Here is a 27,914-nt window from a genome sequence, read left to right as displayed (position 1 = left end):
CTGCCGGGGATCGAGCTCAGAGCCTCAAGCTTGAGAGTCCAGCGCTTGAACTATCTCTGCAGTTCTCACTAAACGATTTTAAAGGTACATTCTTTAATTTGTCTGCTTGGTACCCTTTTAGCTTTACCAACATGACACCTGCCTAGAAATAAACATTTTGGGTGCAGTAGGTTTTCTGCAGTTTTATTCCTTGTGCCACTGAGTCAATGCCATTCTTTACTGCGAAAGCTGAACAGTGGGAATTCCATACACTCCCCTTTGACAGGATAAAGCCAGCATCCCTCTTTGCCTTTCCTCTAAAGGCACAGGCCACGCCGCGGGAATCTGCTCACGTCATCACGCAGCCTGCTCGTGACTGACGACAGGCCCTCCGGGGCCACACCTTCTGGACGCCATGCTGGCCGCGGGCGGCTCGGGGCTCGCGCTGGGCTTGCGGGCCAGCACTCACGCGTGGCTACAGGCCTCGCGCCGCCATTCGCGCACTCTGGCGCGCGTCACCGGCGCGCAGGGCATTGGCTACTGGCGATCCTCTGCCGGCCCCGGGCCACCCGGGCGGCGGCTCAGCCTGTCTGCAGCCGCAGTGGTGAACTCGGCGCCCCGCCCTCTGCAACCTTACTTGCGCCTCATGCGGCTGGACAAGCCCATCGGTGAGTGCGCATGCGCGCGGGCTTAGAGCCGGCGCGAATTTGGGGTGCAGGCGACCTAGTCTTGTCGGCCTACTGGGTGCAGCCAGCTTTCACAGTCTTTGAGCCGCCTGAGTTGGGCTAGCGATTCGCCCGTTTCACAATCTCTATCCAATTAGTGAATCGAGTGGTAATTCCCATCGCGCGTTCTTGCTTTTGCACCGGTTTAGTGTTGAAGCACTATCCACATTCAAGATGTTTGCTTCCTTCCATATGCTATACGGGTCACAGAGCAGATAAAAATTATCTAGATGCTCTTTGGCAGAAACTGGGCAGCTGACCCTGGTGTTCTGGTTGCAGTTCTCGTCCCATGCGTTGTCCCACACATGTGTGGATGCGGCAGGCACTCCACATCTGCACTGCTTGTCAGCTCACTGTAACCTTTCCAGGAAGTGCATTTGTTTGTTTGTTTTTCTTTTCTTTTCTGACTTGTGGTGGTGGTGTGGAGATTGAACCTGGGACTCAGAATTTGCTTGAAAGCCTTTTTGCATAACCATCAGGCTATCTCCCCCACCCAAGCTTGACTTTTTAAAAGAACACGTATGTCCTCACACTTATTAACGCTTTTTGTTGTTGTTTTAAATACTTAATTTATTTATTCATAAAGAATGATAGGCAGAGAGAGAGAAATAACCTGATATCACTCTGGTACATGTGCTGAACTCCAGATCTTGAGAATGCCATACTTTATCCACTGCACCACCTCCTGGACCACACACTTATTAACTCTGACCCCCCCCCCCCCCCCCGGTTTTTCTTCATAGCACCTCACACTAATCTTAGGAATGCGTTGGCCAATAATTTCTTCAACAGTAGTAACTCAATATATATATGCGACTTTTCCTTCCTTCCTTTCTTTTTTTTTGTTTACCAGATCACTGTTCAGCTCTGTTCATGGGGGATTGAACCTGGGATTGTGGAGCTTCAGGCATGAGTGTCTCTTTGCATAATCATTATGCTATCAAGCCCTCCCCCACCCCATGCCCTATTGTGACTTTTTTTTTAATGATGTCTATTTTTTAAGTATTTATTTATTGAGAGAGATGCAGAGGGAGAAAGTCACAGAGAGAAATACCACTGCACTGCACAGCTCTGGCTTTTGTTGGTACAGGATTGAACCTGAGACTTAAGAGCCTCAGGCACGAGAGTCTCTTTTCATAACCATTATGCTATCTATCCGAGTCCTATATGACTTTTCTGTCTAGTTCATAGAGCTGAACCTGGATAGTAGAATTGAATGAGTTAATAAATTTCTAGGTCTGGAGAAACAGGTCCCTTGGATAACGTGCTGCTTTGCCCTGTGCTGGATTCACGTTCAACAGACTTTTGGTGCTGTGGTCTCTTTCATTGTCTGCCACTTTGCCTTCTGTCTCTATCTTAAAAAAAAAAAAAAAAAAAAAAGGATGAAACTATTTGGATGACCTAGGAAAGACTAGATTACAACTGGGGAAATAGATCAGACTTCCATGCCTGAGGTTCATAGTTTGATCCTAAACCCTTCACTTACCAACTGGTGCTCCATCTTTGCTTTCTTTCTGCCTCATGTGAGACTTTATTTGCATATGTAGTAAATAAAATCTTTTTTTTAAAAAAAAGAAGAAAATGGGATCAAATATAAGTAGTATAGATGACAAGTTCTACAGGAGACTGATTCTTGTGTTTGTGCATTGCCTAGGAAAGTTTCAAGAACTTAATTGGACTTAGAAGGACAGGTAGATTTTACAGAGGAAGGAAACGACTTTTGAGTGAAAGAGGGCCTTTTTGCAAAGACCCAAAAGTGAGGTATTGGATTACAAGGGATATGAGCTGATTTGGAAGACCAGGTGGATTTAGAAAATGGTGAGTATCAAGCCTGCATTAAAACTGGACTGAGGGAGTTGGGTGGTAGCACAGCGGGTTAAGCGCAGATGGCGCAAAGCTCAAGGACTGGTGTGAGGATCCCGGTTCGAGCCACCTGCTCCCCACCTGCAGGGGAGTCGCTTCACAGGCGGTGAAGCAGGTCTGTAGGTGTCTGTCTTTCTCTCCTCCCTCTGCCTTCCCCTCCTCTCTCCATTTCTCTCTGTCCTAGCAACAATGACAACATCAATAATAACAACAATAACTACAACAACAAAATAACAAGGGCAACAAAAGGAAATAAATTAAAAAAAAAAAAGAACTGAACTGAAAGGGTCCAGGTGGTGACCTACCATATTGCCATGCACAAGGATTCATGCTCAAGCTCCTGTCCCCACCAGAGGGAAACTTCCTGAACAGTGAAGCAGAGTAGCAAGTGTCTCTTTCTCTCCCCTTCTCCCCTCTGCTTTTCTTTGTTCTATCAAAATAAAAGAGAGAGAGAGAGAGAGAAGGGGGGGGGTTGATGGCCACTGGGACCAGTGGATTCATGCAGACAGCATGCCCCAGCAATAACCTGGTGGCAAGAACAATGAAAAAGAACTGCACTGAAGAAGAATCGACAGTAGAGGAAAGGATGAATATTAGGTAATTTGGATGATGCATTTGCCATTGTAGCACACACATGGAAATACATTTAAATGTTTCAATACTTTCATTCCACCTTTAGTCAACCCATACCCCAAATTAGGCCTTGGTTTTTGGATTCCAGGTATACACACTACCTTTTTGATATCAGAGCAGTAAGAACTGTCACAACTGGCAATTAAAACATAAAATGGTGCTTCACAGCCCTTCATCACAACCTGTTACATTTTGGAACTACCTACAAATTGATAAGACATAAGTTTCTGAGTCCAGTTCTGATCTGATGCCTGCCTGTAGTTGGGCTCTTGGGGCATGTGTTACAGAACTGTAGTACTGTAGGTTTATAGGTAGCCAAAACAGCTCAATAGCTGCCATTACTCCCATTTCCACAATGAACGTTTGGCTTCTAACCTGATCATTAGACCACCCAACTCCATAACAAGAGGCCATAAAAAGAGGTTATGAATTAAACCATGGAGTCATACATCTTGGGTTTAATTCTCTATTTGGGACTTTGGTTAAGTTACTTTACCACTCTGGCTCATTTCTTTCTTTTTTTAATATTTATTTATTCCCTTTTGTTGCCCTTGTTGTTTTATTGTTGTAGTTATTATTGATGTCATTGTTGTTGGATAGGACAGAGAGAAATGGAGGAGGGGAAAACAGAGAGGGGGAGAGAAAGATAGACACCTGCAGACCTGCTTCACTGCTAGTGAAGCAACTCCCCTGCAGGTGGGGAACCAGGGGCTTGAACCGGGATCCTTCCACTGGTCCTTGCAATTTGCTCCACCTGCGCTTAACCCACTGCACTACCGCCGGACTCCCTGGCTCTTCGTTTCTTAGCCATGAAATAAGGTTACTGCTGCTAGAGAGACAGCATTTGATTTTGCAAAGATATTCAGTGTCTGAGGCTTCGAGATGCCAGGTTCAATCCCAGTACCACCATAAGCTAAAACTGAATTCATTTCTCAGTCACCATTGTATTTCCAGTTCCTGGATGAAACTACATGCTTTATAAATACTTGTAAATGAATGTAATGTAAGCATGCATATAGAACTTTTGTATATTTGACCTATTTTGTTCAGGATGTGATCTTTCTTTGGCCTCATATCCTTTTTCTCCTAGACCCCTAATTAGGGAACGAAAGCACAGAATTTCTCCTAATGTTCAGTCTAGCAGGTCAGACAAGTCTATCTCATGTCCCTGTACAGGTGCCTTTATTGTTTGTTGTTGTGGATATTGGACTTTGAAGCTCCAGGCTATCTAAGCTCTAGGCCATTCTATTTCCAGGCTTCTTTTTTATGCTTTTTTTGTAAGTATCCAATTCCTGGGGTATTGTGAGGAGGGCCCCTCTCATATGAATCATCTGTTTTTCAGATGCCAGAGTGGGATTGGAAGTGCCAGTTCCCAGGCCCACAGGCTGGTTCAGCTCATATAAATCATTTTCCATGGTTTTTCAGGTTTGGAGATTGCAAATGCCAGTTTCCAGGCATGCAGGCTGTCTTTCTCAGTTGTGCAGGTGCAAAATAGTAAAATAAAAAATAAATAAATAAATAAAATTTGTAGGTCAGTAACCTTCCTCCCCCAGATCAGATAATTTTATTATATTGTACAAGTCACAGAAAATAAAGGCTTTATTAATTTCTTTGATTAGGTAATACAATAAGACCTCATTAAAATTTTTTATTAGAGATTTAATAATGATTGACAAGATTGTAGTATAAGAGGGGGTACAATTCCCACCACCAGAGTTCCATGTCCTGTCCCCCCCACTGGAAGTTTACCTATTCTTTATCCCTCTGGGAGTATGGATCAAAGATCTTTATAGAGAGAAGAAGGTAGAAGGTTTGGCTTCTGTAATTGCTTCTCTCTCTTTAAAAAAAAATTATTTATTTATTGTTGGATAGAGACAGAAAAATTGAGAGGGGGAGAGGCAGAAGGTGAAGGAAAGAGACAGACACCTGCAGCCTTGTTTTACCACTGGTGAAGTTTTCCCCCTGCAGATGGGGACCAGGGGCCTGAACCTGGTTCCTTGCACACTGTAATGCATGGACTTAACCAGGTGCACCACCAGCTGGCCCCTGTAATTGCTTCTCTGCAATAAGACCTCATCTAATGTTGTCAATAAGCCCTTAGAAATAGTGATCTTAAGTAAAACAACCTGTAATGAAATAATTTCCTTAAATGATTTGATTTTATTCTCATCAACATTATAATGAAATGGCTTTGAAAGAAATGACATCAATAGAGAACCTGCTATATATAAATATATACGTATAACAATACAATTCAGGAAGTGCAAGGATATAAAGTAAAATTTTAGCCTTTTATTTTTTTCTATATTTATTTATTTATTCCCTTTTGCTGCCCTTGTTTTTTATTGTTGTAGTTATTATTGTTGTCGTCATTGTTGGATAGGACAGAGAATAATGGAGAGAGGAGGGGAAGACAGAGAGGGGGAAAGACAGACACCTACAGACCTGCTTCACCACTTGTGAAGCGACTCCCCCTGCAGGTGGGAGCCGGGGGCTAGAACTAGGATCCTTACGCCAGTCCTTGCACTTTGTGCCACCTTCACTTAACCTAGTCTTTTATTTCTTTGCCTCTAGGTTTATCACAGGGGCTCGAGCTGCTGGCACTTACTAATTCACTACTCCTTGAGGCCATTTTTTTCCATTTTATTGGATAGGACAGAGAGAAGTTGAGAGGGGAGAGAGAGAGAGAAAGACACCTGCAGACCTGCATCACTGCTTATGAATCGACCCCCATACAGCTGGGGAACAGGACTCAAGCCACAATCCTTGCGTTTTGTATTATGTGCACTTAATCCAGTGCACCACCACCCGGCCCCAAATTTTGGTCTTTAAAAAAAACTGGAGTGGGTTAGATAGCATAATGGTTATGTAAAGAGACTCTCATGCCTGAGGCTCTAAAATCCTAAATTCACTCCCCTGTACCACCATAAGCCAGAGCTGATCCATGCTCTGGTAAAATAAACTAAACTAAAATAAAATAATTTTTTAAAATTTATTTTGTAAAGAGAGAAACTGATGGAAGGGGAGATAGGAAGGAAGAGAGAGACACCTACAACACTGCTTCACGACTTGTGAAGCTTCCCCCCTGCAGATGGGACCAGGGGGTTGAATCTGAGTCCTTGCACAGTGTGTAATGTGTGCACATAACCAGGTGTACCATCGCCTAGTAAAAATTAAGTCTTCTACCTGGTCTCCTAGCACCCAGTTCCCCTCCCCATAGACAATTGTTTGAGTTTTTAATTAGTCTTCCTAATATGGTCTGTAAACATACTAACATTCAGATGCATGTATTTGTTTAGTGTGTATATATGCATGCATATAAGCAAACAGCAAATGATAATAATAATCGCGTTATTCTCCATCAAGGGCTAGATCATTTTACAAATGTATTAGAGTATTTGACTCCCCAGGGTGTCTTGTCAGACTTTGGGTTTTGTCAATCTGATAGGTGACAACTATTGTCTCAAAATAATTTTAGTGTGTATATTTCAGAATTGAGTTTCTATATGCATGAGCCATTGTTTTTTGTTTTTTGTTTTGTTTTTTGCTACTCGGTATTGCTGGGGTTCAATCTACTGGTCCTGGTGTTGTCTGTTGTTGTTTTGCTTTATTTTGTTTTTATTTGATGGAGGGTGGTAGAAGGGGAGAGAGAGAGAGAGAAGGAAAGTCACTTGCAGACTGCTCTATCACTTATCAGGTTTCTGTTCCCCACTTCCCATGTCTCCCACAAGTGGAGATGGGGGCTTGAACCCCGGCCCTAACGCATGGAAAGGGGTGTGTGTTATGAGTCATTACTACCTAATGCCAGCATTTCTTTTTCTGTGAACTATAATGTTATTCATTCATTCATTCATTCATTCGACTACTGATGTCTTCCATTTCTTTTTTTGTTAATTTTTTAAAAAATATTTTATCTATTTTATTTTTGAGAGAGACTCAGAGAGAGAGAGAGACAGAGACAGAGAGGAACGCCAGAGCACTCCTCAGCTCTGGCTTATTGTGGTGCGGGGGATTGAACCTGGGACTTAGGAGCCTCAGGCATGAGAGTCTGTTTGCATAACAATTATGCTATCTCCCCCGCCCCATCTCTTCCATTTCTGGGAACTTTATTTTAGGGAGAATAGTCCTTTGTAATATGAGTTGTAAACTTTGTTTTTCTTTCTTAGTGTGGCATTTAAATAACATGAAGATACTTGTATTTATACCTTTTCTATCTTTTTATTCTTCATTAGGAACCTGGCTTCTTTATCTGCCATGTACTTGGAGCATCGGTTTGGCAGCTGACCCCGGTTGTTTTCCAGATTGGCATATGTTATCCCTCTTTGGCATGGGAGCTGTTCTGATGCGTGGTGCTGGCTGTACGATTAATGACTTGTGGGACCAAGACTACGATAAAAAGGTAGTTTCTCCCAGAAAGGAGCAGAAGCTTCTCTCCATTCTTCAGAATAGCACAATGGCATCACTTTTGTGTGACTTAGTGTCCTCACTAAAATCCAGCATATAAGTATATGTATCAGTTGAATAGCTAATGTTAAGTGCAGTGTACTTCCTTTCTCCACACAAGAGTAGCTATGGGTGGGGAGTGGGGGGCAAGATCTATTCTTCATTTTTATGCTCAGTAGAGGCTGAGCATAAGGGTGTTAGGAGTGAAAGTAAAAACTCCATGCTTAGCCTTTGAGTGTTAAAGAGAACATTCATCTCTTCCCATACATTGGAACCATGCATACTCTTTTTTAAAAAAAATATTTATTTTTGGACAGAGACTTAAATTGAGAGGGGCCATGGAGTCACCTGCTTCATCACTCCTTCACCATAGTAGCATCTGCAACTTGGTGGCTGAAAGGCGGTAAGATATATAGCAGAGGGGCCAGGCAGTGGCACACCTGGCTAAACACTTACTTTACAGTGCACAAGGACCCAGGTTCAAGGCCCCGGTCCCCACCTATAGGGGGAAAGCTTTATGAGTGGTGGAGCAGGGCTAAAGATGTCTTTCGGTCTGTCTGTCTCCCTCTCTCTCTCTCTTTCTCTCTTCTCTTCCCCTCTCAATTTCTCTCTGTCTCTATCCAATAATAAATAGAGATATGAAATTTGTTTTTAAAAAGAATAAATTTGCCAGTAGCTTTGCTGGGAAGTTAAAAAAAAAAAAGGGAGTCGGGCGGTAGCGCAGTGGGTTAAGCACAGGTGGTGCGAAGCACAAGGACCGGCATAAGGATCCTGGTTGGATTCCCCAGCTCCACACCTGCAGTGGAGTCGCTTCACAGGCGGTGAAGCAGGTCTGCAAGTGTGTATCTTTCACTCCCTCTCTCTGTCTTCCCCTCCTCTCTCCATTTCTCTCTGTCTTATCCCAACAATGACATCAGTAACAACAACAATAAAACAAGGGCAACACAAGGGAATAAATAAATAAATGAATATTAAAAAATAAAAAGATAGGAAGCAATTACCAAAGCCAGACCTTCAGCCTTCTGCATCCCACAATGACCTTGGGTCCATCCTCCCAAAGGGTTAAAGAATAGGAAAGCTTGGGAGTTGGGCGGTAGCGCAGCGGGTTAAGCGCACATGGCACAAAGCACAAGGACCGGCATAAGGATCCTAGTTTGAGCCCCCAGCTCACCACCTGCAGAAGAGTCGCTTCACAGGCAGTGAAGTAGGCCTGCAGGTGTCTTTCTCTCCCCCTCTCTGCCTTCCCCATCTCTTTCCATTTCTCTCTGTCCTATCCAACAACGAACGACATCAACAACAATAATAATAACCACAACAAGGGCAACTAAAGGGGAAAAAATAGCCTCCAAGAGCAGTGGATTCATGGTGCAGGCACAGAACCCCAGCAGTAACCCTGGAGGCAAAAAAAAAAAAGAAAAAAAAGAATAGGAAAGCTATCAGGGGAGGGCATGGGATATAGAGTCCTGGTGGTGGGAATTGTGCGAAGTTGTACCCCTCTTATCCTATGGTTTTGTCAATGTTTCCTTTTTATAAATAAAAATAAATAAATAAAATAAAACCCATAAAAAAGCAAAACTGGTTCAAATAAAATAAATCATGCTAACAACAACAACAACAAAAAGATATAAAGTAGAGCAAATTGTTAGTAAATAGGAACTCAAAGATAGGAATAGAGCAGATGAAGTTAGAGGTGTTTATTGTGGGAAGAAGCTAGGAAGTCTGTTTTAGGTATGGTCCAAGGAGCCCATTTTGCCTGAGTCTAATAGCTAACATGCAGGTGGACTAAAAGTATTGTCTGGAAAGATAATGTCAGAGTTTAGAATAGAGTTAGAAAACTGGATTAAGACAGTGGTTTAATTTACTTTCAACCATCTGCAAAAGTAAGAATAACCCTTTTTAAGCTACTGGACTAAACAAGAATAGGAAGTAGGCTATTTGTTAACCCCGATAAAAAAAAATCCGACAGAAATATGGCATATTAATAATAGCTAAAAAAGTAAGTTCCAGTGCACCTGGTTGAGTATATGCATTACAGTGTGAAAGGTCCCAGGTTCAAGTCCCCAGTCCCCACGTGTAGTGGGCAAGCTTCACAAGCAATGAAGCAGTTCTGCAGGTCTCTTTTTCTCTCTCCCTATCTCCCCCTAGCCCTCTCAAATTCCCCATCTCTATCAAAAATAAATAAGTAAATAAAATATTTAAAAGAAAATAATTTAAAAGTATCACCTTTTTGCTTAAGAAACTTATATGCCTCAAAAGCTGCATCCACTGTCTTATTTTCTTATTATCATCTCTCCCATTCTTTCTGTTTTTCCTTTATCAGCCCTAGAGATAGGTTTAGTAATTTGCCGAAATTCATAGTCATCAGATTATGACATTGGATCCAAAGGCTGAACATTTACAGATCTTGAATTCTTTTTTTTAAGTATTTTTTGTTTTGTTTTGTTTTTAATATTTATTTATTCCCTTTTGTTGCCCTTGTTTTATTGTTGTAGTTATTATTATTATTGTTGTCATTGTTGGATAGGACAGAGAGAAATGGAAAGAGGAGGGGAAGACAGAGAGGAGGAGAGAAAGATAGACACCTGCAGACCTGCTTCACCGCCTGTGAAGCGACTCCCCTGCAGGTGGGGAGCCAGGGTTTGAACTGGGATCCTTATGCTGGTCCTTGTGCTTTGCGCCAGATCTTGAATTCTTAACCTCTAGACATTCAAATTCTTGGTTATGTTTTCTATTTGTGGTTGGGTTTAGAACAGTCACATTTCATGTTTTCTTGGAAGAAGAAAGAATAATCAGTTCATGTTATTTGTCCACATAATTTATTTGTTTACTCGTGTTTTTACAATGAGTTTGCCTTTCACATTTGGGTGCAGTTAATATATGGTTACAGACCCATTTCTGGATAGCCTGACAGAATCAACCCTCTTGCATGCATAATCTATCTTTTTACTTCATATCTAATTCTATTACAGTACTTCCCCTACTCACATGGTACAGCCTAATCTAAGAAGCACTGCAGTTTCCTCTTTCCTGAGAATTCTCATTATGTTTGTCCCTCTTTTCTCTAAGGAATTTGAACATATGGTTGCTCAACTGGGTTGCCAAATAGCTAGATGAGCAAGTTGCTTTATTTATTTATTTTGGAAACAGGGATAAGAGATGGAAGAGAAATGAATCAAGGAATTTTTCATTAACGCAAGGACCAGCATAAGGATCCCGGTTCCAGCCCCCGGCTCCCCACCTGCAGGGGAGTCGCTTCACAGGCGGTGAAGCAGGTCTGCAGGTGTCCATCTTTCTCTCCCCTCTCTGTCTGCCCCTCCTCTCTCCATTTCTCTCTGTCCTATCCAACCACGATGACAACAATAAAATAATTAGGGCAACAAAAGGGAATAAATAAATATAAAAAAACATTTAAAAAAAATTTTTTTATTATTATCTTTATCTATTGGATAGGACAGCCAGAGATCGAGAGGGAAGGGGGAAATAGGATGGGAGAGAGATAGACACCTGCAGCACTGCTTCACCACTGTCAAAGCTTTCCCCATTCCGGGGCCTCAAATCTAGGTCCTTGCACATTGTAACATGTGCATTCAACCAGATGTGCCACCACCCGGCCCCTGGAATTTTTCATTCCTTTCAAAGCTGATTTAAATAGGATTATTTGTTCTTCGTGAAAGTACGTTTAAAAAAAAAATTTAGGGGCTGGGTGGTGGTGCACTTGGTTGCACATTGTTGAGTGCACAAGGACCCAGGTTTAAGCCCCCACCTGCAGGACGAAAGCTTCACAAGTAGTAAAGCAGGGCTGCAGGTGTCTCTCTCCATTTCTGTCTCCCCTTTCTCTCAATTTCTGGCTGTCTCTATCCAATAAATAAAGATTAAAAAATATTTATTTACTAATGACAGGGATAAAAGGTGAGAGAGAAAAAGAACCAGACACCACGTGGTACTTGTGCTGCCAGGAACAGAACTCAGGACCTCATGCTTGAGAGGCCAACACTTTATCCACTGTGCCGCTCCCAGACCACTCTTGAAAGTATTTCAGATGTTGATTATACTTTTTTTTTAAAGATTTTTAAAACTATTTATTTATTCTCTTTTGTTGCCCGTGTTGTTTTATTGTTGTAGTTGTTGTTGTTATTGATGTCATTGTTGTTGGATAGGACAGAGAGAAATGGAGAGAGGAGGGGAAGACAGAGGAGGTGAGGAAGATAGACACCTGCAGACCTGCTTCACTGCTTGCAAAGCGACTTCCCTGCAGGTGGGGAGCCGGGGGCTTGAACTGGGATCCTTCACCAGTCCTTGAGCTTTGCGCCACCTGCACTTAACTCACTGCGCTACCACCTGACTCCCTGATTATACTTTATTCATATTTCTGCTTTAATGATCCATTCTTTTGATGAAATGTTTAAGGGGTGATCCCCTTATATGAGGCTAAAGTATCTGTTTTGTATATTAAGGTTACAAGGACAGCAAATCGCCCAATAGCTGCTGGAGAAATTTCAACTCTTCAGTCCTTTGTTTTTCTTGGTGGGCAGCTGACATTGGCACTAAGTATTCTACTTTGTCTGAACTACTACAGGTATAGTGCATTCATAATCATGTTAATAACTCTTTTGAAATGGCGTAGAACTACAATAAAATTGAAATATCTTTATCACAAAGTTGTTTATTTGCTACTTAATGGAGAACCTGTAACTTGGCAAGAATTAGTCACTACATGTAAAATCTGTTTCAAGAGTGCTTTCAGCAAAAGGAAGGAAAAGATCAGGGACTAAATTTCATCAAAAAAGTAGTTGAACACGTTCTCTAGTTCTCTTTCAGGTTTTGTAAGTGTATGCATGGCTATGTATGTCAGCATATACCCACATGCATAGCTAGCTGTACTTGTGCTAATAGTGTATATTAAATGGATGAGAGCAAAAGTAATTCTATTCATTTTACAAAAAAAAGTAACTGCATCTTTCCAGAGTCATACTGCTAATCAGTGACAGAAGAGAAGAAGGACTCAATCGTGTGTGTGTGTGTGTGTGTGTGTGTGTGTGTGTGTGTGTTCGTTCTTGTTACTAAGGATCGAACTCAGGGCAGCATAGGTGCATGGCATGGGCTCTACCATTGAGTTACATCCTCCACCCCTTATATATCTCTTATGCAAAGACAGAATTAGACTTTTGTTCATCAGCTGGCAGCTTGCAAAGTGCTTCAGTAATAAGAAGGAGAATGAGGGGAGCTGGGTGGTAGCATAGTGGGTTAAGCACACATGGTGCAAAGCGCAAGGACTGACGCAAGGATCCTGGTTCAAGCCCCCAGCTCCCCACCTTCCGGGGGGTCGCTTCACAAGCCGTGAAGCAGGTCTGCAGATGTCTGTCTTTCTCTCCTCCTCTCTGTCTTCCCCTCCTCTCTCCATTTCTCTGTCCTATCCAACAACAACAACAGCTATGACAACAATAACAACTACAACAAAGTAAAAAAAAATGGGAAAAATGGCCTCCAGGAGCAGTGGATTTGTAGTGCAGGCTCCGTGTGCCAGTGATAACCCTGGAGGCAAAAAAAAAAAGAAGAAGAAGAAATAGTTAACAATAAGTGTGACATTATGGACTCTAGACTTCATTGCTTCATTGGTATTATTAGTCACATGAAAGCTTTATTTATTTATTACTTTTAGCCAGAGCACAGTGGTACAGAGGACTAGACCTGGGACTTTGGAGCCTCAGGTGTAAGAGTCTCTTTGTATAACCATTATGCTATCTACCCCCACCCTGAAAGTACTTTATTTTAAAATATTTATTTATTTATTTATTTATTTATTTATTTATTTATTAATGAGAAAGATAGGAGGAGAGAGAAAGAGCCAGACATCATTCTGGTACATGTGCTGCCAGGGATTGAACTCGGGACCTCACGCTTGAGAGTCCAACACTTTACCCACTGTACCATCTCCTGGACCACAATTTATTTATTTATTTATTTATTTATATAACAAGAGAGAGACCAGGGCGCCCACTCTGGCATATGTGATGTCAGAGATCAAACTTGGGATCTCTTGTATGCAAGACCTATACTCTACTTTTGAGAATCTCCTGGCCACCACACTAGGGAGAACACTTTGAAAGGAGTTTCCTGGAGGGGTAATGTTAGGTGAGTTTTCCTTGGGTGATTCCATCCTCTCCTCAGTAGTACTTTCTCCTGCAGATAGAGAGGAGATCAGCCTCTTGACTGATCCTGTCAGGATAGCTTAGTTTACTGGGTTACTTCATGTTTGGAAACAAAATTTAAAGCAGTGGTAGCATATGGTAGGTAATAACTAATACTTTGGACTCTGACTGTTTTTGGTTTTTTAAAGCTAGGTTATACTGTTGACTAGGCCATATAATAATTAATACATTGCTTAATATCTCTGTTTTCTCTCACATGTAAAAACAAATAAGCAAATAAATAAAAACAAGAAGAATAAAACTACTTCATCCTTAGGGAGCTCTGGTGAATATAAGTTAGCAGACTTACTTAAAGCACTTAGAACAGTGCCTCATTCATGGAAACATGTGCTAACTTATTACTTTGTTTAGTTGTTTTATGATACTTAGAAGTAATTTCTGGGAAGATAATCTACGTGACAGAAAAAAACGATTTAAGACTAAAGTATTTTCTAATCAGTGTTACTCCTGTCTGATTTAGTGATGTCTAAAAGGTGATTTTAATCATCTGAATGGTTTCTCTTCAGTATAGCTCTGGGAGCATCGTCTTTACTTCTTGTCGTTACCTACCCCCTAATGAAAAGAATTACATATTGGCCTCAGCTAGCCTTGGGTAAGTTTAAAATAATTACAAGTGTTTCTTTTGATCTCCTCAAGTTATATGTATATGTACAGATAGATAACGGATCATATTTCAAGAAGAGTAATTAGCCACACTTTTGGCTAAGGACTCTTACATATTTATTAAGATTGTTATTGATTTCTTTTCTGAAATTCTTTTTTTCTTTTCTAATTTTGCTAGCTTTTATTAGAGCATTACAATTACATTAAATTAGAAATTTGTGTGGTATACTTTAGAAATTAAATTACAAAACAATACAAAGACTTTTAAGGTGTGATGTGCCAAAAGAGTTTCAGTCTGTTATTATTAATCAGGATTCAGATTTCTGATTAGGCAGTTTGCTTGATTCTGTGATGTATACAGATTAGGAGGGGAAGGGAGAAGGAGGGCGTCTGTAAATAAATGATCTCACAGAATAACTTTTAATCAAATAAAAATAGAAGTTTTTAAATTGATAAATTAGTGTTTTAAACTGTTGGCACAATGTTCTTTTCTGAAATTCTATTTTTTAAATTTACATATTTCATGAAGAAACATTTGCTCTTTCCTTAGCTGACTAATCTAGATGCCCTGAAGAGTGGTATGGAAAGCACTGTAAGGCAGGGGAAAGATAGTAGAGTGCATTACAGTGTGCAGGGACCAGGTTCAAGCCCCCAGCCCCCACCCTTAAGGCAAGGAGCTTCACTAGTAGTAAAGCTGAGTTTCAGGTGTCACTCTCTTTCTCTCTCTCCCTGTTTTTTCTTCCCTTTTCTATTTCTCTCCTATCAAATACATAAATAGATACAACAAAGGGAGGGAAGGAAGGAAGGTAAGTACATCAAAATCTCACAAAAATACCTACTCTTAGCTTTCTGTATTCCAGCCCAAGAGTATTCTACAGTGTTCTGAAAACTATTTTAGTTCAACTATTAGAAACTTCAAAAATACTTCAAGAAACTGATGTGAATTTGACTTGGAAAGATGTGGTAAATATCTACCTGTTTCTAAGATCATCTCATTCAGTGTTCAGTTTTTTTAACTATGAAAACAACAACATTATATTCTCAGCTTACCTGGGAAACTTCTAGAGAAAGGAGAATAATAAATATTTCCTATCTATAAGATATAAAGAAAGCTGGTATATAGACTTCAAATATTTATCATATTCCTTACTTTTACTTTATGCCAGGAATGCCACACATTACTAATAAAAATGAGTAAAACACATTCACTATCATGAAGGAATTAAGGAAAGCATCAAGTAAATGAGTCAGTACAGTAATGTATTAACTGTATTATTTAATGTATTAACTTTATTAACTTAAAGTATTTAATTAAATTAAATATATTAACTGTATTAATTAATGTATTTTAGTACAGTAATGTATTAACTATAAAACCACAAAGGAGAGACATCAGTCAGCTGACCAGAGGAACTTTGAGTGGAAATAAGCAATCATATAGGAGAGAAAGGGCTGCTGAGAAAAGATATCTTAGGGCATGTTGAGTTTGAAGGATTTATATGTAGAGTCATCCCACTAACAGTTCATCATGCACTCTGAAGTTTGGGGAAGTAGTCAGGCTTAGAGGTTTAGGAGCTGTCAACATCTGGGTGTTAATTTACAGTCAATTTATAAAGGAGATGGGTGTGGAGAATAAATGTTGTTTTTTGTGGCTTATGTGGAGGAAGAATGGTAAATTAGATAACACTGGACTTTGACTCAGATTGGACTAAGTTCTGGTGTGTGTGTGTGTGTGTGTGTGTGTGTGTTTTGGGGATGGGGAGGTCAGTCTAAGTTTAGCCCCAGTATCTATTTATTACCTGTGCCAGGCACCATATAAGTATTAATAGAATAAATTATGTTGTCATAAAGTCTCCTGATCAGTTTGCCAGGAAGATATTATTCTTTCTAGTGCTGTTTTAATTTGATTATTTATTAAATTCTGAGCCTTTGGGTTTTTTGTTTGTCTGTTTGTTTTTTAATAAACTAAAACAACTACAAGTGTGCTGAAATAATTTAGGAAGAACATATAGAAAACAGTACATACAAAACCTAATAATCTGTATAAGCAATTAGGACATGTTTATTTATTTATTTTGTTACCAGAGTTTTCACTAGGGCTCAGTGTCTGCATAACTCCAATGATGACTTTCCTCTTCCCTTTGTAAATATAAAAGGCATTTAGACATGTTCTCTGTTTTACTCCTTATAGGAATGACTTTTAATTGGGGAGCATTACTTGGATGGTCTGCTATCAAGGGCTCCTGCGATCCATCTGTTTGCCTGCCTCTTTATTTTTCCGGAATTATGTGGACTCTGATATATGATACTATCTATGCTCACCAGGTAAAGAAATTATATGTTTTTATTTTTAGATCTAAAAAAATTGGGCTGAGGAAGTAGCATAATGCTTATACAAAAAGACTTTCTTGTCTGAGGCACCAAAAGCCCTAGGTTCAATCCCCAACACCACCATAAACCAGGGCTGAGCAATGCTCTGATAGAAAAGAGAAAAGAAAAAAAGAAAGAAAAAAAACTAAACTAGATCTTAAAAAATTTTGAGATCTGACTGACATTTAGTATTGTGTTACTTTTAAGTGTGAAACATAATGATTTGATATATATACCAAATATATATATTTATATACATGTAAATATATACCAAATATATGTATTTATATATGTGTTGTATATAACATTTACCATAGTTAATTTTCTTGAAAATGACACATTCGCCATCGTGAAGGAACTAGAGGAGATATCAGATAAACTGACCATTGTAGTACAGTGGTGTAGTGATACACATAAATGTTATGGATCCACAAAAAACTTTTAATATCTACTGTTTGAGTGACCTTAAGATATACAACACAGCTTTGTTAACTGGTCATTGTGCTGTATATTACCTACTCAGGATTTACCCTGTAACTGGAAGTTTGTGCCTTTTGACCACCTTCACCCATTTCAACATTATGCTCTGGGATTAATTAGAGAGAATGGCTACACAGTCTTTTAAATAGAATGGCACCACTGAATTTAACTCTTCAAAATGTTGGATTTTAGGGGTTGGAGATGTAGCTCAGTGAATGCTTTGCATGTATGAGGCCCTGGGTTCCACCCCCAGCCCTCCAAAAATAAGAAGATGAAAATTACGGTGTGGGAATTAAATCTCAGTGACAGTCAACCTCTTACTTACTATCTGATGTCAGGACAAAAGAGATGATGCTCTGATTGGCCTTAAGTCCACTGCACTCCTGTTCCGTGAGAACACCAAGCAATGGCTCACAGGCTTCAGTGTGGCCATGCTGGGGGCTCTGACCCTAGTGGGAGAAAACAGCCATCAGACTGCACCCTACTACACTGCTCTTGTGGCTGTCGGAGCTCATCTGGCTCACCAGGTTTGACCTTTTCCATATTTTCTTCTTCATTTCCCTTCTCATCGACTATAAAAACAATTTAAGCTAAATGCCTTTTGTGTGTTTACCAAGGGTACACAACTGCTTAGCTTAGACAGCTTTGAATCACCCCTCCTCTACCCTAATTCATATTTAAAAAGCTATATGAACCTAAATCTAAATCTAAATCCCACCCCACCCCCCAGACTTAAATCTGATAGAGGTCTAGAAGATTTGAGCAAAGACTGAGGTTGTAGGCTGTGTTAAGTTACTCTGAAGTACATTGACCGGTAATGTTGTTGTTGTTGTTTTAATATTTATTGATTTATTTTCCCTTTTTGTTGCCCTTGTTTTTTATCGTTGTTGTAGTTGTTATTGATGTCGTCATTGTTGGACAGGTCAGAGAGAAATGAAGAAAGGAGGGGAAGACAGAGATAGGGAGAGAAAGATAGACACCTGCAGACCTGCTTCACCACCTGTGAAGTGACTCCCCTTCAGGTGGGGAGCCGGGGGCTTGAACCGGTGCCAGTCCTAGCACTTCACGCTGCATGCGCTTAACCCACTGCACTACCGCCCGACTCCCTTGTAATGTTTTTTTAATGAGGGTTTCTAATAATGCTTAGTAAACCAGTCACCCATAGTTTTGGGTCCCATTGGCAGAGAGAAAATAATGCATACATAGGAATATATAGTAAATTCTTATTTCAGGATATTCACCCATATACAATCCCAGCCTCCATAAGTTCATATTGTAAAATAAATAAATCTAATTTTAGTGAAATAAATGCCAGTAAATGGGCTACATTTTTTCAGAGTGACTGCTATTTTCTTTGAACAAAATCAAGAAGTTAGTGAATTTGCATTTAGATCACTTAATTATGCATTTTATTGCAAGTTACCACTACTGACTAGACTTACATAACAGTACAAAGTAAACTGGAATCAGATGTCTGCAGAGTAAGCTACATAATATATCACCTTTATTTTCTTCACCAAGAAAGTTTGCAGATTAGAGGTTCTCCTGGATTCTCCACACCTCACCAATTTTTTATACTTATTTATTTTCACTTTTCTTGCCCTTGCTATTTCTCATTGTTGTCATAGTTATTATTGTTACTGTTATTGATGTCATCATTGTTAGATAGGACAGAGAGAAATGAAGAGAGGAGGGGAAGATAGAGAGGGGGAGAGAAAGATAGACACCTGCAGACCTGCTTCACCGCTTGTGAAGTGACTCCCCTGCAGGTGGGGAGCCGAAAGCTCGAACTGGGATTCTTACACCCCTCATTGCGCTTCACACCACCTGCGCTTAACCCGTTGTGCTACTGCCTGACTGCCACATCACCATTTTTGTCTTCAGAATCACTCAGCTCATGGGAATTGTCCTCAGCAATTGATTGTCTAAATAATGGATATTTAGAAGTATTTAAGCAGTAGTATATAAGACAGCAAAGGAAAGCAAACATTTTTAGGGCAACACATGTACTCCAAGGAATATTTGTAATCCATTTTATGTTCTGTCTAGTCCTTAACATGGTGTTTTAAGATGAACTTAGCCTTCTAGTATTTGAAGAGAGAGAAAATCATCTAAATTTAAAATCTGGCAGTTACAGGAGAAGAACAGTTGGGGAAATGAGGGGTGCTGATGCTCAGTGAGCCTGAGGAAGAGTAGGACAAGGAAGAAACTTTTTTTTCTTTTTTTTAGAAAGACTACAGCACCACTCAGCTCTATTACATGATAACAGCAGAGATCAAACCTAGGGTCATGGTTTCTTGATATGTTTGCAGTACTACTGTGGAGACAAAGGATTATATATGTCAAGGTTACTAGATGCCTTTGTCTTTGTGGGGGGAAATATTTAGAAATGCAAGGGGTTATTTTTTGGCAGTGCAGGCACCCTACCCTCTGAGCTCTCTCTCCAGCCCTCTTTTTATTTATTACTTTTTAAAAAGTAGAAAGGGGTCACTACAGTCATGTATTTAGTAAGTGAGGTTATTAAGTATCTTTCAGTACACCAGACAAGCAAGAGAAATGTCAAGCCTCCATATAACAAGGAGTGTGAGGCGGGGGTGGAGGTAGTAGGCAGTGTGGGCATGTCAGATAGATTTTAGATCAGTGTAAAGAACTCTGTATACTTAGAACTAAAACAAATCTGGGTTCCTTTCAAAGCATCCATGCACATCTAAAGTGGAAGATTTTGTAGTACACAGCTCAGCTGAAAACAGTGACAGATTTTTTTTTTGATTGATACATTGGTAAAGAATAGAGGGGGGCATCAGGCGGTAGCATAGCGGGTTAAGTGCATGTGGCACAAAGTGCAAGGACATCCATAAACATCCCGGTTTGAGCCCCCAGCTTCCCACCTACGGGGGGGTCGCTTCGCAAGCCGTGAAACAGGTCTGTAGGTGTCTTCCCCCCCCTTTCGATTTCTGTCTGTCCTGTCCAGCAACAACAATATCAATGGCAATAACAATAACAACAACAACAGGGCAACAAGATGGGGAAAAAAATGACCTCCAGGAGCAGTGGATTCTTAATGCAGGCACCAAGCCCCAACAATAACCCTGGAGGCAAAAAAAAAAAAAAAAAAAAAGAGGTTGGGGCAGATGGTAGCACAGTGGGTTAAGAGCACATAGTGGCAAGCACAAGGACCAGCACAGGAATCCTGGTTCCAGCCATCAGCACCACAGCTGCCCACTTGCAGGGGGGGTCGCTTCCCAAGCGGTGAAGAAGGTCTGCAGGTGTCTATCCTTCTCTCCCCCTCTCTGTCTTCCCCTCCTGTCTTGATTTCTCTGCCCTATCCAACAGCAACCAACAATAGTAACGGGGGCAACAAAATGGAAAAAAATGGCCTCCAGGAGCAGTGGATTCATGGTGTAGTCACAGAGCCCCAACAATAACCCTAGAGGCAAAAAAAATAATGAAGAAGAAGAAGGAGGAGGAGGAGGAGGAGGAGGAGGAGGAGGAGGAGGAGGAGGAGGAGAAGGAGAAGAAGAAGAAGAAGAAGAAGGGAGTCAGACAGTAGCGCAGCGAGTTAAGCGCAGGTAGCACAAAGTGCAAGGACCAGTGTAAGGATCCCGGTTCGAGCCCCTAGCTCCCTAACTGCAGGGGGGGTCGCTTCACAAGCGGTGAATCAGGTCTGTAGGTGTCTATCTTTCCCCTCCCCTCTGTCTTTCCCTCCTCTCTCAATTTCTCTCTGTCCTATCCAACAACGATGACATCAATAACTACAAAAATAAAACAACAAGGGCAACAAAAGGGAATAAATAAATAAATGTTTAAAAAAAGAATAAGGGGTGCACTCAAGCTTCCATTGCTTGAGATTCTGTAATAAAGCCTTGATCTTTATGATACCATTAAGTCTAATGCCACTAACTACTAAAACAGCCTTATGTTCTCTTACAGATATACACTCTTGACATCAACAAGCCTGCAGACTGTTGGGATAAATTTACCTCCAACCGGACAATAGGAATAATACTTCTTTTGGGGATTGTTCTTGGGAATTTGTGGAAAGAAAAGAAAACAGATAAAACAAAGAAACATATAGATAATAGTATAGAAAATTGAGTAATGGAATCCTGCCTGGGAATTTTTATAAAATACTCTCAGGTCTTGCTACCACACAGTGGGATTTGAATATGAAGATTTATGCTATGCAAAAGTATTTAGAACCAGGTGATGACAGTTTAGAGCATATTTGCCAAGATGGTTTAGTATTTGAACAAGATATTTATATATAGTTTATACTAGCAAAATTAGTTCCCTGTCACAGAAACCAGGGGATTCTGAGTTTTGTGATGGCCTTGAATATTTAAACTAATTAATTCTGTTCGTTGTAATTCTTATTTTAAATTACAGAGATTGTATGAATTTGGGCACTTTTTAAAAAACTGATGTACGTTTCATCTAAGTGAATGTCTGTACAGGAAACTAGACTCTTTAGGGAAAAAAAAGTTGCGGGGCCTGATAGCACATCTGGTTAAGTGCACACATTACAGTGCTCCAGGCTGTAGGTATCTCTCTGTCTCTCTCCCTCTTTATCTCCTTTCCCCTTTCAATTTCTCTCTGTTTCTATCCAATAATAAATTAATAACATTCAAGTAAAGAAAAGCTGCTACAGAAAGTTCGGATTTACTCTTTGTTTTTTCTTTCTCCTTTTTTTTTTTTTTACTGTGACCTTTATGCACTGCCATAAGCTTTAATTCACAATATCATTCTGGTTTTTATATTTTACAAGGGCCTAAATAAGCAAATAAAAAATTTACCTGCTGTTCCTAAATGTACTATTATTTCTAGCCTTTACATTTATTTGAGAGGTCTGGTCTCTATAGCTGTAGTGATCAGAGTGAGCAGTCAGTCAGCCATCAGTACTATTTTCATTTCTACTTAGTTCTTTTTTATTGTATCCCGTTACCATTTATATGACAGTGGACTCTTTCTTGCATTACTTCCTTTGGAATCTTCTCAACACAAGAGCCAGGATGATTTGCTCAGAGCCTATGCAGCCATGTTATTCCTGTGCTCAGGGTCCTCCAGATCTTTCTGAGTCACTGAGTGCAAACTACATGGTTCTGTCACCTATATCATCTATTCTGTCCACCATGGTCTGATTTTTGTGCCTCTTCTTTCAACCTTCTCCAGTTCTGCTGGCCCCCTCACTGTTCCTCAGACAAACTGGAAAGATTCCTACCTCTGGGAATTTTGTATTCAGTGCTCTCCTTGAATTGTGTCTTATTTTTTTCTAATACCACCTTTTCAAAGAGACTTTTCTTAGCTGCAGTTTCTAAAATACCAACATGCATATAGTATGTGAAATACCACCATCTCTTCCTCCTCTTCTTCCTCCTCCTTCTTCTTTTTCTTCTTCTTTTAATGTATTTATTAATGAGAGGGGAAAAAAATCAGAGCATCACTCTGGGATATTCAATACTAAGGATCAAACTCAGGACCTCATGCATCCAAGTGTGGTGCTCTACCCACTGTACCATCTCTCAGACCAAAATCTTTGTTCTTTTTTTTTCTTTTTCTCTTAGACACTTAATTACTATCAACTTAAACTATACTTTACTTGATTTAAGTGATTCTCATGGACAGTGAAATATAAGGCAGCTAATCATTTATATATATATATATATGATGTGAGCAGCTGTGAAAGCAAGATTATATAATAATATATAATGGTAACACTGCTAGACACTGACACATAAGCACTGGAAATTTATTTAACTGTTTTTTCAGCGAGTACTGAACTACTGAAAGTGAGTGTTCAGACTAAAGTGGCAGCATGTGCAATGCCACTGAGCTACCTACCTCCCTGGCCCAATTTTTATTCTGCAATTTTACAGAAAGAGAAGTTGAGGAAAAGATACCAAAGCACTACCCCATCCATCCATTTTTGTCCCTGGTATTGTCTGTGGTGCTCCTTATGGATCCAGAGATCAAACGTAGGACCTAACATGTGGAATTCATGCACTGTCCTGCTGAGCCAGCTCCCTAGCTGATGAGCACTGACTTCATATAGGACAGTAAGTACAATGTGTTCCAGTTTATGTATTTTACTAAAGTACCCAACAAAAATGCAACAAATCTTAGACTTGGTCAAGCTTTTGTAGCCATTTGTGATAAATGTGGATAGAAGACAATAGGTTGTTTTTTTTTTTAATGGATTCTTTTTTAAAAAAATATTTATCGATGAATATGGGATGACCTCACTCTCAGGCCGAAGTTGAAAAACAAGATTAGAAAAGAAAACACAAGTCGAACCTGTAATGTAATTGGAGTATTACACCAAAGTAAAAGACTCTGGGGTGGGTGGGTGGGAGGGGAGAATACAGGTCCATGAAAAATGATGAATGAAATAGTGGGGGTTGTATTGCTAAATGGGAATCTGGGGAATGTTATGCATGTAAAAAAAAAAAAAAAAAAAGAAGTAGAAACGCAAAGCAGAAATTGACTGAGTTTGGAGTACGGCACCAAAGTAAGAAAGCAGAAGTATACTAGAGTTTGCAGTGAGTACCTCCCTAATACTTCCTCTCCACTTTTCCAAGCTTTGGGTCCATGATTGCTCAACAATTTGTTTGGCTTTGTATGTTAACTCTCTTTTCAGTCACCAGGTTCCAGGTGTCATCAGGATGCTGGCCAGACTTCCCTGGATTGAAGACACCACCAATGTGTCCTGGAGCTCAGCTTCCCCAGAGACCCATCCTACTAGGGAAAGAGAGAGGCAGACTGGGAGTATGGACCGACCAGTCAACGCCCATGTTCAGCGAGGAAGCAATTACAGAAGCCAGACCTTCTGCCTTCTGCAACCCTCAATGACCCTGGGTCCATGCTCCCAGAGGGATAGAGTGGGAAAGCTGTCGGGGGAAGGGGTGGGATATGGAGATTGGGCGGTGGGAATTGTGTGGAGTTGTACCCCTCCTACCCTATGGTTTTGTTAATTAATCCTTTCTTAAATAAAAAATAAATAAATAAATAATATATATATATATTTATTTATTATATTTACTCCCTTTTGTTGCCCTTGTTTTATTGTTGTAGTTATTATTGTTGTCATCGTTGTTGGATAGGACAGAGAAAAATGGAGAGAGGAGGGGAAGACAGAGAAGGGGAGAGAAAGATAGACACCTGCAGACCTGTTTCACCGCCTGTGAAGCGACTCCCCTACAGGTGGGGAGCTGGGGGCTTGAACCAGAATCCTTACACCAGTCCTTGCGCTTAGCGCCACCTGCGCTACCGCCCAACTCCCAGAAGACAACAGGTTTTTTAAAAAAGTCTATAGATTGGGAGTCAGGCTGTAGTGCAGCGGGTTAAGCGCAGGTGGCGCAAAGCACAAGGACCAGCATAAGGATCCCGGTTCGAACCCCGGCTCCCCACCTGCAGGGGAGTCGCTTCACAGGCGGTGAAGCAGGTCTGCAGGAGTCTATCTTTCTCTCCTCCTCTCTGTCTTCCCCTCCTCTCTCCATTTCTCTCTGTCCTATCCAACAACGACAACAACAATAATAACTACAACAATAAAACAACAATGGCAACAAAAGGGAATAAATAAATAAAATAAATATAAAAAAATTTTTTAAAAAAGTCTATAGATCATCTTGCTCTAAAAAAATACTTAAAATGAATTATTTTATTTGCCTTTTTTTTCTTGGAATTTGAATGGCTAAAAAGGTAGTATAAATAGGTAGGGGCTTTAACATTTGAAATCTTGGACTTAAAAAAATCACTTAAGGAAGTTTAGAAAGTCAACCGATAGAGTCAGTGTTGTCTCTCAACAGCATAGTCAGGTGGCTATTCTAACCTGAGAGGATAAGTGAGCAGTCTTGTCTTAGGAAACCACTCATTTAGAACCTTTGCCCTGTTGTGCTGCAAAGTCACTGTGAGATTAAGAGAAAGCATGTAAAAAAAAAAAAATCTTTGTAAACTGGACTGTTCTCTAGTACACATTCATGGTGAGAGTGGAGGTGGAGCAGGAAATCTGGGTACAGTGTCTAAAAATAACATCGCCAGTTCTGCCTCTCCCTTTTCCTAGACTTTGCAAGGTGGTTCTTTGCCTTCTGCAGGTTATAAAGGTCTCCATAAGCAGGCTACACCCTACACTTTGCCAGCTCAGCATGTATTCACACTCGGGCTAATCTCTTCCTGCCTGTAGGCCACACTACACACCCCCTCTGCCATCACAGTGAACCTGCAGCTGGCACGATCGTCTATGGACTGGATGGGGCTACATGTAAATCCTCCCCTTAATGCTTGCCAGCTGGGAAACCACAAGAAGTAACAGGTACCCGTAGGTCCCACCAACCAACTGCCCAACCTGGGCAGTGCTAAATAGAATTGGCCGGTCTTAAAGCCTCTCAGGATCTGACTTAAATTGCCTTTAAATTTTACACATTGAAGTCCTGATCCCCTAGTAACTGAGAATGTTGTTGTATTTGGTAGTCAAATCTTTAAAGAGGTGATTCAGTTAAAATAGCATCATTAGAGTAAGCTCTAGCCTGTAAAAAAGGAAGTATGACCATCAAAGAGATGCCAGACACTTGCACATGCAGACTATAGAGAATAATTTTGTTTTCATTTACTTATTTTTGATCATCTTCAGGCCTTGAGTGCTCCAGTCTGATGTTCAGATAAAAAGGGACACCAGCACCAAAGCTTCCTTAGATGCAGTGGGGCTGGGCTCCAACTTGCACGGTGCGCATGGAAAGCAGTGCACCTAGTTCTTCTTCTAGCGTTTGCCCTTCTTCCATAGCCAGTCAACAGCGTCAGGTTGAGCCTGATGTAAAGTTTCGAGACCTCCTTTGAATCTGGAGAGGTGGCAGTCGTTGACTATGTGGGTCATAGTCTGTCTGGAGCCGCAGGGGCAGTTCGGGTCTTCTCTGGCTCCCCAGCGATGGAACATAGCGGCGCACCGGCCATGGCCTGTTCGATAGCGATTGAGGAGGGCCCAATCATAACGAGTGCACCTAGTGAGCTATTTTGACAGCCCTATTAGTTTCTGTTGTGGTTTGGTGTTTGTTGTTTTTTTTTTTTCCCAGAGACTCTTGTTTATGATGATGTGGGGTTTGAATCTGGGACTTTGGAACATCAGACATGAAAGTCTAATAACCATTATGCTATCTGCTCAACTCTAGTCTTGTTTTTATTTTTGCACTGTACAGATGTTCATTCCTTTTGCCCTTTGTGACTGATTCTGATACTAACTGTATTATTACATGTTGTTTTATTATGACAGATATCTTCTGTGGACCCAACCTCTTTTGATCATCTTTCATATTAAAGTAAATTTATTCCAGTACTTCCAGCTGATAAAATTACTTCACGTAACTGTTCTGTGAAGATTACATTGGCATTGATTTCTAGGTTTATCTTACCAGTATTACCATAATACATACTGTGCTACCATGTTCCACTGTAAAACATATACACCATGAATGCACAGGGAGAAGGCGGCCATATGCAAGCTGAGGAGTGTTGTCATCATGGAGCCAGTAATGTACCATAGCCAGTGAGATCCAAATGCTTGTGCAGTGCTGGGCAGTGAGGTACCACACCTTGCTTAGAAACATATGGCCAGGAAGAACATTGCTTCTTTGTTCGACCTCAGAAATAATCAGGAATAAAAGATATGAAATAAAAATTTCTCACTGCTTTCTTTCCTTCTATAATATTTAGTGCTTTTTTTTCACCTAATGTAAAGTAACATGCATGATAAGAAACACAGAAATATAGGAAGGTTCAAAGGTAAAACAAATTCATTTTAGTATCATCATTCAATTTCCATGCTACTAGCAGACTGATAAGTCTTCTGGACTTTCCATGGGCATACAAATGTATTTTAATAAAAGTAGAACCACACTACTTCTATTTCAAAATCTCCTTTTTTTCACCTAATACTTTCTTATAAAATCTCTTAAGATGTGAAGAGTCTTTGACTGCTTGTTTTTATCACATGTGTGTGCTATTAGTCCTATTGAATACATAGAGTTTTTACTTTCTATCCCATACCCCAACACTAGCACTATGAATGGATTCATATCTTTGGGCACATCTCTGTTTATTTCCTGAGGATAAACTACTAAAAGCAGAATGCTTGCTTATTTCCAGGGATTGTAGGATAGAGGGAGTGGATTGGATATAGGATATGCAAATTTCAAAATTTTGGATGCAACTTCTCAAATTACCATCACCTTCATAAAAGGTAAATATATTTTTTTTAAATTTGTATTGTCTTTATTATTATTTTTTTTTCCTCCAGGGTTATTGCTGGGCTCGGTGCCTGCACCATGAATCCACCACTCCTGGCGGCCATTTTTCCCCCTTTTTGTTGCCCTAGTTGTTGCAGCCTCATTGCAGTTATTATTGCCATCGTTGATGTTGCTTTGTTGTTGGATAGGACAGAGAGAAATGGAGAGAGAAGGGGAAGACAGAGAGAGGGGGAGAGAAAGATAGACACCTGCAGACCTGCTTCACCACCTGTGAAGTGACTCCCCTGCAGGTAGGGAGCTGGGGGCTCGAACCGGTATCCTTACGCCGGTCCCTGTGCTTTGCGCCACGTGCGCTTAACCCACTGCGCCACCACCCGATC

The 27,914-nt window shown here is 40.5% G+C and overlaps 1 protein-coding gene and 1 long non-coding RNA gene across 2 annotated transcripts; both read left to right on the top strand.

Moving 5' to 3' along the window:
• Positions 1 to 354: 354 nt before the first annotated feature.
• COQ2 (coenzyme Q2, polyprenyltransferase) lies at positions 355 to 22,106 on the top strand. The gene is made up of 7 exons (XM_007518482.3): positions 355 to 647; positions 7,433 to 7,599; positions 12,098 to 12,219; positions 14,359 to 14,444; positions 16,647 to 16,780; positions 17,644 to 17,832; positions 21,236 to 22,106. The coding sequence occupies exons 1-7, from the start codon at positions 395 to 397 to the stop codon at positions 21,398 to 21,400; spliced, it is 1,116 nt and encodes a 371-aa protein (XP_007518544.1). The 5' UTR covers positions 355 to 394; the 3' UTR covers positions 21,401 to 22,106.
• Positions 22,107 to 25,958: 3,852 nt separating this feature from the next.
• LOC132537544 (uncharacterized) lies at positions 25,959 to 26,624 on the top strand. The gene is made up of 2 exons (XR_009549014.1): positions 25,959 to 26,036; positions 26,288 to 26,624. It is a non-coding gene; the product is annotated as an uncharacterized LOC132537544 (long non-coding RNA).
• Positions 26,625 to 27,914: the final 1,290 nt, after the last annotated feature.

This window comes from Erinaceus europaeus, chromosome 3, assembly GCF_950295315.1.
Source record: "Erinaceus europaeus chromosome 3, mEriEur2.1, whole genome shotgun sequence".
Taxonomy (NCBI): domain Eukaryota; kingdom Metazoa; phylum Chordata; class Mammalia; order Eulipotyphla; family Erinaceidae; genus Erinaceus; species Erinaceus europaeus.
Note: the sequence above shows the minus strand (reverse complement) of the source record. Positions and strands in the feature narration are given on the sequence as shown.